Source organism: Myotis daubentonii, chromosome 18, assembly GCF_963259705.1.
Source record: "Myotis daubentonii chromosome 18, mMyoDau2.1, whole genome shotgun sequence".
NCBI lineage: Eukaryota > Metazoa > Chordata > Mammalia > Chiroptera > Vespertilionidae > Myotis > Myotis daubentonii.
This window is the reverse complement of record NC_081857.1, coordinates 38,915,449-38,928,264: the sequence shown is the minus strand read 5'-3', so window position 1 is coordinate 38,928,264 and position 12,816 is coordinate 38,915,449. Positions and strand designations below refer to the sequence as shown.

The window sequence follows — 12,816 nt, the reverse complement described above, 5'->3', positions numbered from 1 at the left end:
AAGGCTCCCGCACCTCACCCACTCCCTCCCCATTTTGGCTCTTCCCCAAAGGAAGGAGCACCCTGAGAACCTCGCTGAAGAGATTACAAACTGAACTACCTGCTCATTGAACCCAGGCAAAGCTCTCACCATCCCCAAGAGAGAGCTGCTAAGTGAATGTAGACAATGTGCATCTCATGATAGCAATGCTTCTACAACGTTAATGCCCATGTGCATCACCTGGGGATCAGGTCAATGTGCAGATTCTGACTCAGGGGGTCTAGTGAGCGCTAGGTGACGCGATGCTTCTGGTCTGGGGACAGCACTCTGCTGGTGAGGCTGTCCAGCATTTCACACAGCACCTCCCCATCTGGTATGACTTAGGATCTCACCACAGTGATGGGAGGTGAAGAAGGAAGATATTATTACCTCCATTTTACAGATGAGAAAACTACAGTTTGGCTACATCAGGGTCACATAGCTAAGGGGCAGGATTGGACTTCGTACATGCTCTTTCCAATATACCAGGAGCTTAATTCCGCCCCCCGCGCCCCCCCATCCAACCCCCGAGCCCTCCAGCAGACCCTCTGCTGCTCTCTGGGCTCTGCAATAAGCACTGCCCAGCCTCTGAACTGACTTTTAACTTCTGGCCCACAGACCTCCACAGTCGGTGATGGCGGACACAGAGAACAAAGAGGTGGCCAGGATCACATTTGTCTTTGAGACCATCTGTTCTGTGAACTGTGAGCTCTACTTCATGGTGGTATGTTTTCCTTTCTTTGTGATGGGGTTCCCAGGAAGGGAGGGATGGCCTCCTCGGCCCCACTGGTGCATCAACATAACTGATACCCCTGCTCATAGTGATTTCACAGGGGAGGGGCCCAGACTGCCCGTCAGGGGCTTCCCCATTTAACATGGATCTGGCCAACTGTGATGGCCCCTGGGACGGCAGATGGCCCCTGGGTGGCTCTTCCCCAGCAGCCACCCAGCCATCGCGCCTTCTTCACTTGTCTGTCTTGGGTTCAGGGTGTGAATTCTAGGGCCAACACTCCCGTGGAGACGTGGAAAGGCTCTAAAGGCAAGCAGTCCTTCACCTACATCGTTGAGAAGAACGCTACCGTGAGCTTCACCTGGGCCTTCCAGAGGACCACTTTCCACGAGATCGTAAGCGCCTCCCCTTCTTCAGACCCCTGGCTCTCAGAGAGACCTCTGAACCCAGGAGGATCCTTAGCACTAGTTTGAGTGGGAGTGGGAGGGTCTGACCCAAGGATTAGAAGGATCTTAAGGGGTCAAGCCGAGAACTGCCTATTCCAGGCCCCTGAGAAGCATCGAGCCTTGTCCAAATGACTTAGCTTGTCCCCTCAGCAGTCCTGCCCTGAGGACAAGTGTGGTGCCTCACCTGGTACATCCTGTTCATCCCTGTTGTTGTTTTTAATAATAATAACTCTGGTTTTATTTTTTCACTCATATTTCCCCCATGGCACTTAATGCAAATTGATTGCAGGAAACTTAGAAGGTAAAAAGAAGAGAGGAGAGAGAGAGAGAGAGAAAGAGAGAGAGAGAGAGAGAGAGAGAGAGAGAGAGAGAGAGAGAGAGAGAGATCACCTATAATCCTACTACCCAGAGAAAACCCAGTTAACATCTAAGTACCTCCTATCCAGGAGATATTATACAAATACTTTTTTTCCTTTCACAGATAAAAGACCTGCCTTTTTTCTTTCTTTTAAAAAAATTGATTTTAGAGAGAGAGGAAGGGAGAGGGTGAGAGAGAGAAACATCCATGTGAGAGAGAAAACATCAATCAGTTGTTTCCCACACATGCCCCAACCGAGGACTAAACCTGGGTATATGCCCTGACTGGGAATCAAACCCGTGACCCTCTGTGCACGGGATGCTATTCCAATGAACTGAGCCACACTGGCCATGGGCAAGACATGCTTTTTTCATATAACAATCTCTACTGCATATTTCCCCCATGGCACTTAATATTTGTAGACATTTTTAAATGGTTCAGATTTGCTTTAAAAAATGACACAAAGTGTACATAAAGGAAGAAGGTGCTTATCAGACTTTTCTCAAGTATTACAGATAAAAAAGATGAGGCAGTCATTTACTATTTCCGGAGAACTCAATTGCTGCTGGTGTCTCAGGCCTCTGCCCTCTCTCCCGTTTCCTTGTTTCCAGGGCAGAAAGTACACCAACGATATCGCCAAGATCTATTCCATCAATGTCACCAATGCCATGAACGGGGTGGCCTCCTACTGTCGGCCCTGCGCCCTGGAAGCCTCTGACATGGGCTCCTCCTGTACCTCCTGTCCTGCTGGCTACTACATTAACCGGGACTCAGGAACCTGCCACGCCTGCCCCCCTAACACCATCCTGAAAGCCCACCAGCCCTATGGAGTCCAGGCCTGCGAGCCCTGTGGCTCAGGGACCCAGAGCAACAAGGTGCCAGCAGCGTGACGTGCATCCTCACCTCAGCCTCAGAGGGTGCCAGGGCCTAGATGGGGTTCTGGCGGGGCTGATCCCCAGGTGTCCCCCATAGCATACTCCCAGGGTGGAGTCCTGGAGGACCCCCATCCATGCTGTGACCATGGATGGCACGTTCTTACCTGTAGAAGTTGGTTGTCAGGGGCTAGGCCTCAGTCGTGGACAAGCCTCATCTTCAAGAGATGGGTAAGGGAGGTCTGTGACCGTCTGGTCCCGAGGGTCATTTGGCATCTGGGCAGTGGCCTGAAGGGAAGGAACAGTGGGACCTGTGGCTCAAATTCAGACCTACTTCACTCCAGCCTCTTATCAGGAGTATCTGCCCCCTCTCCTTTGGGAAGGTAACCCACCTTTGCTGGGACATACGGTTAATTGGCATTGCTGTCTTCTATCCAAGTGGTTTCCTATAAAGCAGTGCTGTTGGCCACGTACTGTCTGAATCTAGGAAAGTACTCTGGCTAAAAGCTCTTAAATATTCATTAATGCTTTTAAGTGAATTTGTGTTCTACTGACCACAACCACATGGGCATACATCTGTAAGGCATTATGTATAGTCTGCAAACGTTGCTCGGTTTAGCTGTGCAGTAAGTGCAACATTCTGCAGATCCTGGCAGCGTCTTTGGGGCTTCCTGGACTTTAGCCACACACTTGTTCTCCGAGGGCTCCCTCTGCTGCCAAGGAAGGGAATGACAGTTGTGTAAGGCCGGGGCTGAATGAGGACCCTAAAACAGAGTAAGGAAGGGTTTATGGGGAATCAAGCCCCCTTTGAAGTTCAGTTTCCTACAGAGACCCTGGGAAAGAGGAATTAGGGTTCAATTAGTTTAAAATGGGGGGAGGGTCAAGGCTTGTAGTTTCTCTCCTGGCATCCTGGACTCCCTTCTTCGAGTTAGCACCTCGTTTGTTGTCTTCTGCTTGAAAGTAAGAAGAGCCATGTTGTACCTTGAGAGTTCTATAATCTAAGCACAGGGACAAAGCTATGGAATCTGACCCAACCACTTACTAGAAAACAACAGGTTTAGGTTCGTACATCATACATGTGCTGATGATTGAATGGCAAGATGTACATAAGCCCCACCAGCCACTGCTTCGCTTCTTCTAGTGCCCACCTGCACTCACTGCTGCTGCTTCTACCCACGTGGGCTGCACCGGGCTGGGTCACTACTGCGGTCCCCTCAAAGGCCCTGCCGCAGCCGGCTGACAACCTCTTTGCCCTCAGATCCACACTCTGTGCTACAACGACTGCACCTTCTCCGTCAGCTCTGGGAGCCGGTCGTTAGACTACAACTTCTCGGCTCTGAAAGACCCCATCTCTCTGGCTGGAGGGCCAAGCTTCACTTCCAAAGGGCTGAAATATTTCCATCACTTCACCTTCAGTCTCTGTGGAAACGAGGTAAGGTGTGCGAGAGCCGATGGTGTGAGAACTGAGAGGGGTTACCAGTGGACGGGAGGCCAGAGAAGGACACAGAAGAAAAGCTAGCAAACCTTCAGGCAGGAGATTGAGGAGATGAATGGCTTTCAAATGATTACTCCTCTCTTTGAGGCCTCCCTCCTTTAAAATTAAGTCATTTGGATTATAAAAATTTAGGAAAATAAAAGTGTTTTAAATAAGTTGTCCATTTACTCCTCCCTGACCTTCATTCCCTCACAAGTATATAAAAACTATGCAGGAGAAAGAGAGAGAGAGATAGAAACATCAATGATGAGAGAGAATCATTAATTGGCTGCCTCCTGCACGCCCCACACTGGGGATCGAGCCCACAACCCGGGCATATGCCCTTGACCGGGATCAAACCCGGAACCCTTCCGTCTGCAGGCCAATGCTCTATCCTGTGAGCCAAACCAGCTAGGGCTCTCTTAATGATTTTTTAAAAAACGGAATAAGTTCCACTTGGTCCTAAGACGGCCTATCTCAAGGCAGGGAAGGGGTTAGGGAGGGGGTCTGTTTTAACCCCTGGGAGCTGCTGTCTGGGAAGTGCTTCAGAGACCAGCATGGTGGAATCACTGCACCAAGGGAGACACAGAGAAGGAATGTGACCCAGGCAAGATGTTCAAAAACCTTCATGGGGTCAGTTACATCTTTCAGTATCTGTCTAGAAAACGGACTATGATAAGGAAGGCCCTTAATTGACAGATTAGATCTCCCAATCAGTTGCCACCATTACAACCGTGCTCATATAGGCTCCCCACATGACTCCAACGAAACAAAAAGACTGGGATCCCCTGGGCCAGAGTTCCAGAAACTAGGACACCTAGGCCTTATTTTTAGCCTTTTTTTTTTTTTAAGGTCCTTATAATTAGATCTGGGATGAATCATTCCACTGCAACATACCATTAGAAGACTAAAAATTTTAGACATTAAAAAAAATGTCCCCATTCCCTTTGAAAGCTCCGTGACCATTCTCTCCTTCCTATTTCTTCCTCCCCACACCCTCCTGCCCAGGGTAAGAAAATGGCTGTGTGCACTGAGAATGTCACTGACCTCCGGATTCCTGAGGGGGAGTCAGGTTTCTCCAAATCCATCACAGCCTACGTCTGTCAGGCGCTCATCATTCCTCCAGAGGTGACAGGCTACAAGGCTGGAGTGTCCTCGCAGCCTGTCAGCCTCGCTGATCGGCTTGTCGGTGAGTAGCCCAGTTGCTGCAGCCTGTTGAGTGTGTGCCTGTAAGAGAGAGTGAGGCTACCAGGCTCTGAGGTAAGGGCTTCCAAGGAGGGGCCCAACCTCTGACCTGTTTCCTATTCATCCTGGGGTGCCAAGTGCCCCAGGGGCTTCTGACAAACCTGCAGTTCACCCTTTCATGAGCCACTAGGGGATGTGAAGAGATGAAGGAAGATTGGACGTTGATGGGTATTGAAATAACTGAAGTGGCTGCCAGTGAGAACTAATCAGGAGCTCTGATTTGGCAGGGGTGACAACATATATGACTGTGGATGGAATCACCTCTCCGGCTGAACTTTTCCGCCCAGAATCCTTGGGAATACCGGACGTGATCTTCTTTTATAGGTGACGATGGGAGGCCAGACTAATGCAAGTGAAACTTAGGGCTCCTCCACACTTTCTGTTGCATGCCCCACCCCTTCTAGCCATTTAATACTTATCTAGCCAGACCATGCCCAAGGCCTAACAGGTCTGCCTAGCAATGACAGCTAAAGGCTGGGAGTCCCCTGATCCCAGCTTCTTGGGTATTCCTGGGCAGGTCTGCCTTGGAGACAAAAAGTAACATTGGATGGTCTGTAGACTTCTCTTCTCACCTAAGGACACTCAGTGCTATGCACACACTGACTTTTCCTAGGCCAGCGCATTCCCCCCAGACATCTTCCTGATCCCTACTTGCTCCAAGTAAACCAAGGGCTGTGCACGCCCTGTGTGCCAGGCCACAGCCCAAGTCCTGACTTCCCCAGCCAGGGACCTGCTCCATGGTGACTTCACTTAGTGGCTCTCCAGTGGCACAAATGAGTGACTCATTTCCCCCATGGGGGCTGGCTTTCACTGCAGGTCCAATGAGGTGACTCAGTCCTGCAGTTCTGGGAGGGCCACCACCATCCGAGTCAGATGCAGTCCACTGAAGCCTGCCCCGGGAAGTCTGTCCCTGCCCAGGTAAACGGGTAACAAAGTCGCCCTTCCTTGGACTTGTTCCGTCCCAAGAGGCAGAGATTACCAAAAAAGAGCAAACAAGAAAACAGTCTGAGAGCTATTACTGGGCTCTTGAGAACATGGTTGTGCTCCAAACCCTCCATCTTCAGATGTTGAGAAAGGAGCAGAGGGAAGAGTCAAAGCTGCCTTCACATTCCCAGACGGTTATGGGAGCAGTTGCATAGCAAAGAGCAGATGTGATTCATCTCCTCTGCTCACAAGCTCTGTTGTCGTGGATAATAAGAAGTTCCCTCAGGGGGTCCTTGTGAGAATGAAATAAGACATTGAGAGTGGAGGACTTCTCAGGGTGCCTGGCGTGTACTTGCTATAATTAGAATGAATAAGGGTTTAGGGCAGTGGTTCTCAACCTGTGGGTCGCGATCCCTTTGGCGGTGGAACGACCCTTACACAGGGGTCGCCTAAGACCATCCTGCATATCAGATATTTACATTACGATTCATAACAGTAGCAACATTACAGTTATGAAGTAGCAACGAAAATAATTTTATGGTTGGGGGGTCACCATAACATGAGGAACTGTATTTAAAAAGCCAGAAGGTTGAGAACCACTGGTTTAGGGAATCCTAGAAATCCCTCCATAACTAAAAGATCCAATTCTGAGTTTAAGAGCTGAGTGCACTAAATTGAGAATTCCCAAACTAATTTGATTACAGCACCCCTCATCTCCGCCCCCGCCCCCCTTCTTTTTCAAGTCACACCAACTAACATCTCAAGGGAAACTAGTGCCTTGAGGGAGACCGTTTGGGAAACGCTGCTCCTAAACAACTGACCAGGGAGATGGGGAACAAGACAGGACATTTAACTCAACCATGTAAGATCCCTGTTCTTGTTGTCAACATCACAGGAAAGGAACTAAATATCCATGACCTAAAGTCCATCCTTGACCCCCACCGCCAGGAAGTTGCATCAAAGTGGCTTTTGCAAAATGTCATACGTGCACGGGGAGAACAGGAGCCTCTGAGGGGTTGGTTGGGCAGCATGCTAGAGCTCAGACAGTGTACACTGGCTCTCATCTGATGTCAGCAGAAACGCACAGGGTGGGGAGCCCAGTGGAGGTTGGGGAGGCATCTTGTCATCAGGGAAATTAGAGAGCAAAACCTGAGTTAAGGCCTAGTTGGAAGGATCCTGGTGAGGCTCACAGGTTGGTAAGGAGATGGACCAGGCGAGCTCTGCGATGATAGGACTCCAAACAGATTTTCTCCACTGATCCAGTGAGTGAGCTCAAGTCTCCTCTTTGCTTTCTAGCACGTGCTCTGATGGGACCTGTGATGGCTGTACCTTCCACTTCCTGTGGGAGAGCGCAGCCGCTTGTCCGCTCTGCTCGGCCGATGACTACCACGCTATCATCAGCAGCTGCGTGGCTGGGATCCAGGTAGGTTTCTCTGCTTGGAGACTTCCCAGGAGAGAAGGGAAGGTGATATCTGAGTTGCTTGTTTTTCTCCCCAACAGAAGACTACCTATGTGTGGCGAGAACCAAAGCTATGCGTGGGCGGCGACTCTCTGCCTGAGCAGAGAATCACCATCTGCAAAACTATCGATTTCTGGCTGAAAGTGGGCATCTCCGCGGGCACCTGCACTGCCATCCTGCTCACCGTCTTGACCTGCTACTTTTGGAAAAAGAATCAAAAGTACATGATGATGGGTATTGGAGTTTGGGGATGGACAGGGTTGGGAGAAGATCATCTCAGAGAGTAAATTCATGGAGCCTTTTTCTGGAGTCAGCCACAGACCCCGTGACCCTGGCCATAGACTTGCTGAGCCACCTATCCCGAGTATGCCTTGGTTGTCCTGACTCCTGAAGAGGGATGGTACCACATGGCAGTCTGTAAATAGCTGTTAGAGTCTCCAAAGCAAAGCAAAGAGCATCCTTGATAATAAAAGTGACTTTACAATTCCAATATTTCTATTAAGCTTTTAGATCAAAGAAACAGCCAGTCTTAAGGAAAAAAGGTCGCTGACCTGGGAGCCAAGATTGCTTAGCCATATGCCCAGCCTAACACCGCTTTCTAGGCTAGAGTTTCCTTACCCACGGAACGGGAAGATCTGTTCAGAGCCCATCTTCTCTCCTGTTTCTGTTTATTCCTCATTTTGGTGTCTTGTCTTTCCCCTTCCCGTCTCACAGACTAGAGTACAAGTACTCCAAGCTGGTGATGAACGCTTCCCTCAAGGACTATGACCTGCCAGCAGCCGACAGCTGCGCCATCATGGAAGGCGAGGACGTGGAGGATGACCTCCTCTATACCAGCAAGAAGACCCTCTTTGGGAAGATCAGATCGTTTACCTCCAAGGTAGGGAGCCTGGCCAGTGCACCGAGGTCAGCCTGGAGGGCTGGAGAAGACACCAGTCCAAGGGCGCTGAACGGCCCCACGTTGTTCCGGGACCACTGCTTTGCTCCCCACCTGCCACACTCTTCTGTCCCCCGACCCTGAAAATCCTGGCTTCTGCCTTCTGTATTTTCATACCAATACTCTTTTCCCTGGGGCCCAAGGCTGCTCTTGACCAGGCTCCTTCTCTCCCAACTCCAGTTGATGAACTGTTTGGGCCTTTCAACTTCCAGGAGGAGTAGTGAACCATCCATGTTGTAAGAATCATTTCCCCCCTTTCTTTTCTTTTGGAAGGAGGGGAAGAGGTGATCTCTAGATCAACTTCTGCTAGAAGTCAGGCTCTCCTTTGGCCAGTGGTGGGTGCTGTTCCCCAGATGTTGGGCCCTGGGCCCCTGGGGGCTGAGTCATAGCTAAGTCTAAGCTGCTCAGCACTAAGCAATTCTGACCTGGGAGCGTTGGTTTTGCGTGGGTGGGTGAGCGAGTTTGAAGCTCATTTAATACAAGTCAGACAGCACTGTCACTGGGCGTGAGGCCAGCAGTGCGCATCCAAGCAACTCCTCCAGGGCCACAGCCCTCTGCAGCCCCACTCGGCCAGTACCCACACCTCACTGGTGCCCTGAACCAACTCATCCAAACAGGTGTGGGCAGGGAGGGTGGTAAGACAGTAGGAGAGGACAGGAGGGATGGGTGTTTAGACAGCCGAATCTCATATCCTTTGTGCTGACCTACCAGGATGGCTCCTTGGCCTTCTTAGGCCTTGATTTTTTAATTTATTTTTTATTGGTGGGAGAACAATTTGCCCTGGGATGCTTGAGTCTTTCTGGAACTTCCACAAAGATGCAAAGCAGAGGGTTTTAAAGATTTTTCTTATTCTCTGGCTAACTGAAGGGAGCAAGAATAGTGGGTAGCTTATGTCTCGGTTTCCACAAAGCCACTGAAAGCAGGAATTCCATAAGGGTTCCTTCTGTCACCTATTTTCCATTTCTCTCCTTTTTCCCCCAACTTGCCCCTGTGCAGCAGCCAGCTCCTGTCACCATCTCTCTTTCAGAGGACTCCTGATGGGTTTGACTCGGTGCCACTGAAGACATCCTCAGGAGGCCCAGACATGGACCTGTGAGAGGCAATGCCCTGCCTCTCCTGCCTCCTCACCTTGGCACACCACCTTTCGAGCCTGTGGCGATTTGGTGCCAGCTTCCTGCAACACCCACTGCTGGAAATCTCTTCATTGTGGCCTTATCAGAAGTTTGAACTTTAGATCTTTTGTGTTTTTTATAGAGTATCCAAACTCTCCTTTATGCTTGCCTCAAACCTGCCAAATACACCCAACTTTGTATATTACTCCCTTGCTTGCATCTTGTTTCCCAAAATGGTCCAGCCATCAGAGCCATAGCTTCACCTGCTCATAACTCTTACAGCCCTAGAATGAAAAGAGTTCCCTTTTCTTAAGTATAGAACCTATTCCTCTGTCCTCTCATTTAAGGGCGGAAGCAGCTGGGAGTTTCCCTGATCATGTGCCCTCACTCTTGATCTCTTTAGGAGAGAGGTTGGGTGAGAGGGTATTGGTGTCCTTGGTGCACCATCTTCATGGTGGCCTGGATTCATCTCTTCTGGGTAAATAGCTCACACTGAGGGTAATGGATAGGCTGAGGGCTGGGAGAGTAAGGCCTGGGTAAGAAGGCTTGATAAGCACAAAGAGAGGCAATGAGGAAGGTTTGGTTTTGTTCTTTTTTTTAAAATATATTTTATTGATTTTTTTTTTACAGAGAGGAAGAGAGAGGGATAGAGAGTTAGAAACATCGATGAGAGAGGAACATCGATCAGCTGCCTCTTGCACACCCCCCACCAGGGATGTGCCCGCAACCAAGGAATCGACCCTGGGACCTTTCAGTCCGCAGGCCGACACTCTATCCACTGAGCCAAACCGGTTAGGGCTGGTTTTGTTCTTTAAACTAGGTACTTCCTTCTCTTTTCATGAGAGAGAAATATTCTCACTGGAGCCAAAGGAAACAGTTCACTGAGAAAATGCCCAAGGCCCCGGTGGATCTACTCCCCTCGCTTTTTTTTTTAATCTCTCACTATCTATGACACTAAAGAAAACCAGGTAACCCCCAAACCCCGATGTCCTACTTCTTTTTACCCGCAGAGATGACAAACCCTGTCAGTGAGGACAGTTCCCCATCCCTGAGGGCCCCATTCCTCGAGGCCTGGGCCATCTCATGCTACAGGGGTATCATATTTTGAAAGAACATAAGGAGACCATGGTTTTAACAGGGCTATACTGGGGGAATCCAGCCCACAATAGGATGGACCTGAAGTGGTGACACTGGCTTCTAAGTGTAATTCTTCTACTCAGCCAGAGTAAGTAACTTCTAGGCTGGCCAGAAAAGGAACTGACTCACAGGCCCCAAACTCAGCAGCAGAACCAGATCAGTGTCTAAGGAGGAAAAACAAAGGGAGGTGAACCAGGAGTTCACCCAACTGGGACACTTCACACTTTCAAGCCCCTGTCCTGCCTTTTTCCTGTTCTCATCTTCTTTGTGTGCCAACCCACTAAAAAGACTTCTGGCCCCGATTCCTGGCAGCATCCCTTCTGAAAGGTGAGTAAAGCGAGTGTTCTCGGTGGCCCTTTTCTCCACTCTTACACCACCTATAATGGATGAACTTTAACTAGGATGGTAAACCCAGAGCAAGGGCTTAAATTTCCTTTTCCTTTCTACCACTGACAATTCTCCCTCCATCACTGTCAGGCTAGAATGACCATCCCTTGGTCTAGGGCCCAGATGCCCATGGTCTGTGCCTGTCTCCCTTCTAGAGTGGTCATTGGTGACCAGATGGTAGGAACAGGATGCAGGGGCATTTCTAAGTGCTTTGTCTGCCACAAAATGGTTTGCTGGTCTTCATTAGCCATTGCTGTCCCAGCAATAGTCTTATAAAAGGGTCCACGAGGACTGGAGCCCTGTGTGACTCTGGCAAACAGCAGCATCACTGAAGGGAGGCAGCCCCTTTGACTCAACACACCTAGAGGCTTTTCTTCGGGTATCCAAATTCTCCCCCTCTTGTGGGAGTCAGGCTCGCAGACACTGCGGCCTGGTTGGAATTTCTCCAAAAGGATGCAGACAGCCAGCTTCTGAGCTCCAGCCCCAGGTTTTCTGCAGCCTCAGCAACACCCTGGACATCTGCTTGCCCACTGAATAACTTGCTTTTGTGACAGAGGCCGCAGGATATGCTTAGACTATTCTAGAAGCTGTAGGACAAAGTACATACCCCATTGACTTCTTTATTCTGACATCTTGAAACTGAGTGTCCCCAGGGCAACCTCAAACCCCACTGACGTAGTCATAGTACTTTAGATCATCCCTCAGTGTACTGACTCCTGTGGATCTCCCCTGTGTCCTGCCAGGAACACCCGAGTTATGCTATGGGGTCTACCTGTAGCTCCCCTGGCAACTTAGACACAGGGTAGATACTCTTTAATAGCTCTTTGGAGCTGTAATTCAAATATCACACAATTCTCTCAATCAAAATGCACAATTCAATGGATGTTAGTGTACTCACAGCATTGTGTGTGCATCACCACAATCAACTTAAGAATAGACACGTGTTAGACGGTATATGGGAAAAGCCTTATGCCTTTAAGCTAAGGCTATAGTGGTTTGTATAAGCTATTGGGGGAGGGAGTGTGGGCTCAGCAGATAAAATATTTAAATCCTATTTGGTAACCTAACATCCTAGAACACACAAGTAACTCTCATCACATAGATGTGACCTGTATTTGGTTGGGAATACAAATGAAGATTGTGGCATAGTCAAAGACCAGGGGATTTCTTATGCCAACAAAACCTTTATTTATTTATTTTTTGTCTGACTCTACATTAAAGATATGACTGACTATATTTATACAACAGAAACTTTGTAACGAGTTTTTCAGCTTTGTGAAACCAAATGTTTTTGCGTTATCAAGACTGGATGGGTTTCCTTTTTTACTCTGTATTCCAAGAGTTTGTAGTTTATTAGGGGATGGATATTGCATGTCACATTTTTGTGTGAAATAAAAACATACCTTTCAAGTCGTTTTTCTTGAACATGGGCTGGATGGCTTGACGGCGAGTGGGAACTGGTAAATGTCCTTGAATCTTAAACTGTAGAAGAGAAGGGTTCTGGATCCTTCAGAGAAAAGAGCATCCTCTGAAGCAACACGCCCTGGGCTAGCAGCCGCTTACACCTGTTGAGGAGTCAGCCATCAACCAAAGCCTCAGTTTCCACCATATAAATGCATTTCATGATGCCTCACCTCCCAAGACTGAGTAAAGGCCAAACGAGAGGTCACATCAAACACGTAGCCTGTCAGTTCCCTTCCCTTCCAGCTGAGCTCTC

At 49.1% G+C, this 12,816-nt stretch overlaps 2 protein-coding genes across 9 annotated transcripts in view; one reads left to right on the top strand and one right to left on the bottom strand.

The window, feature by feature from the left end:
- The window catches only part of CFAP276 (cilia and flagella associated protein 276), a 45,243-nt gene extending 40,160 nt beyond the window's left edge, over window positions 1-5,083 (bottom strand). For 2 of the 3 annotated variants that reach the window (XM_059673845.1, XM_059673848.1), the window contains exons 1-2: window positions 4,946-5,083; window positions 2,592-2,712 (exon numbers count right to left, since the gene is read on the bottom strand). The gene's annotated coding sequence lies outside the window, so the exon portion shown is untranslated. Of the gene's footprint in view, window positions 1-2,591; window positions 2,713-3,029; window positions 3,138-4,945 lie in introns of all 3 variants that reach the window. The other variant, XM_059673846.1, reaches the window with a different exon arrangement.
- ELAPOR1 (endosome-lysosome associated apoptosis and autophagy regulator 1) overlaps window positions 1-12,524 on the top strand; it is a 44,217-nt gene extending 31,693 nt beyond the window's left edge. The window contains exons 12-23 of one of the 6 annotated variants that reach the window (XM_059673838.1): window positions 637-742; window positions 1,006-1,143; window positions 2,164-2,427; window positions 3,683-3,856; window positions 4,907-5,087; window positions 5,371-5,467; window positions 5,960-6,061; window positions 7,364-7,490; window positions 7,568-7,746; window positions 8,241-8,406; window positions 8,644-8,699; window positions 9,460-12,524. In XM_059673838.1, the coding sequence (XP_059529821.1) occupies window positions 637-742; window positions 1,006-1,143; window positions 2,164-2,427; window positions 3,683-3,856; window positions 4,907-5,087; window positions 5,371-5,467; window positions 5,960-6,061; window positions 7,364-7,490; window positions 7,568-7,746; window positions 8,241-8,406; window positions 8,644-8,699; window positions 9,460-9,559 (1,690 nt within the window). In that variant the 3' untranslated portion in view covers window positions 9,560-12,524. Of the gene's footprint in view, window positions 1-636; window positions 743-1,005; window positions 1,144-2,163; window positions 2,428-3,682; window positions 3,857-4,906; window positions 5,088-5,370; window positions 5,468-5,959; window positions 6,062-7,363; window positions 7,491-7,567; window positions 7,747-8,240; window positions 8,407-8,606; window positions 8,700-9,459 lie in introns of all 6 variants that reach the window. The other 5 variants (XM_059673839.1, XM_059673841.1, XM_059673840.1 and 2 more) reach the window with 5 other exon arrangements.
- Window positions 12,525-12,816: the final 292 nt, after the last annotated feature.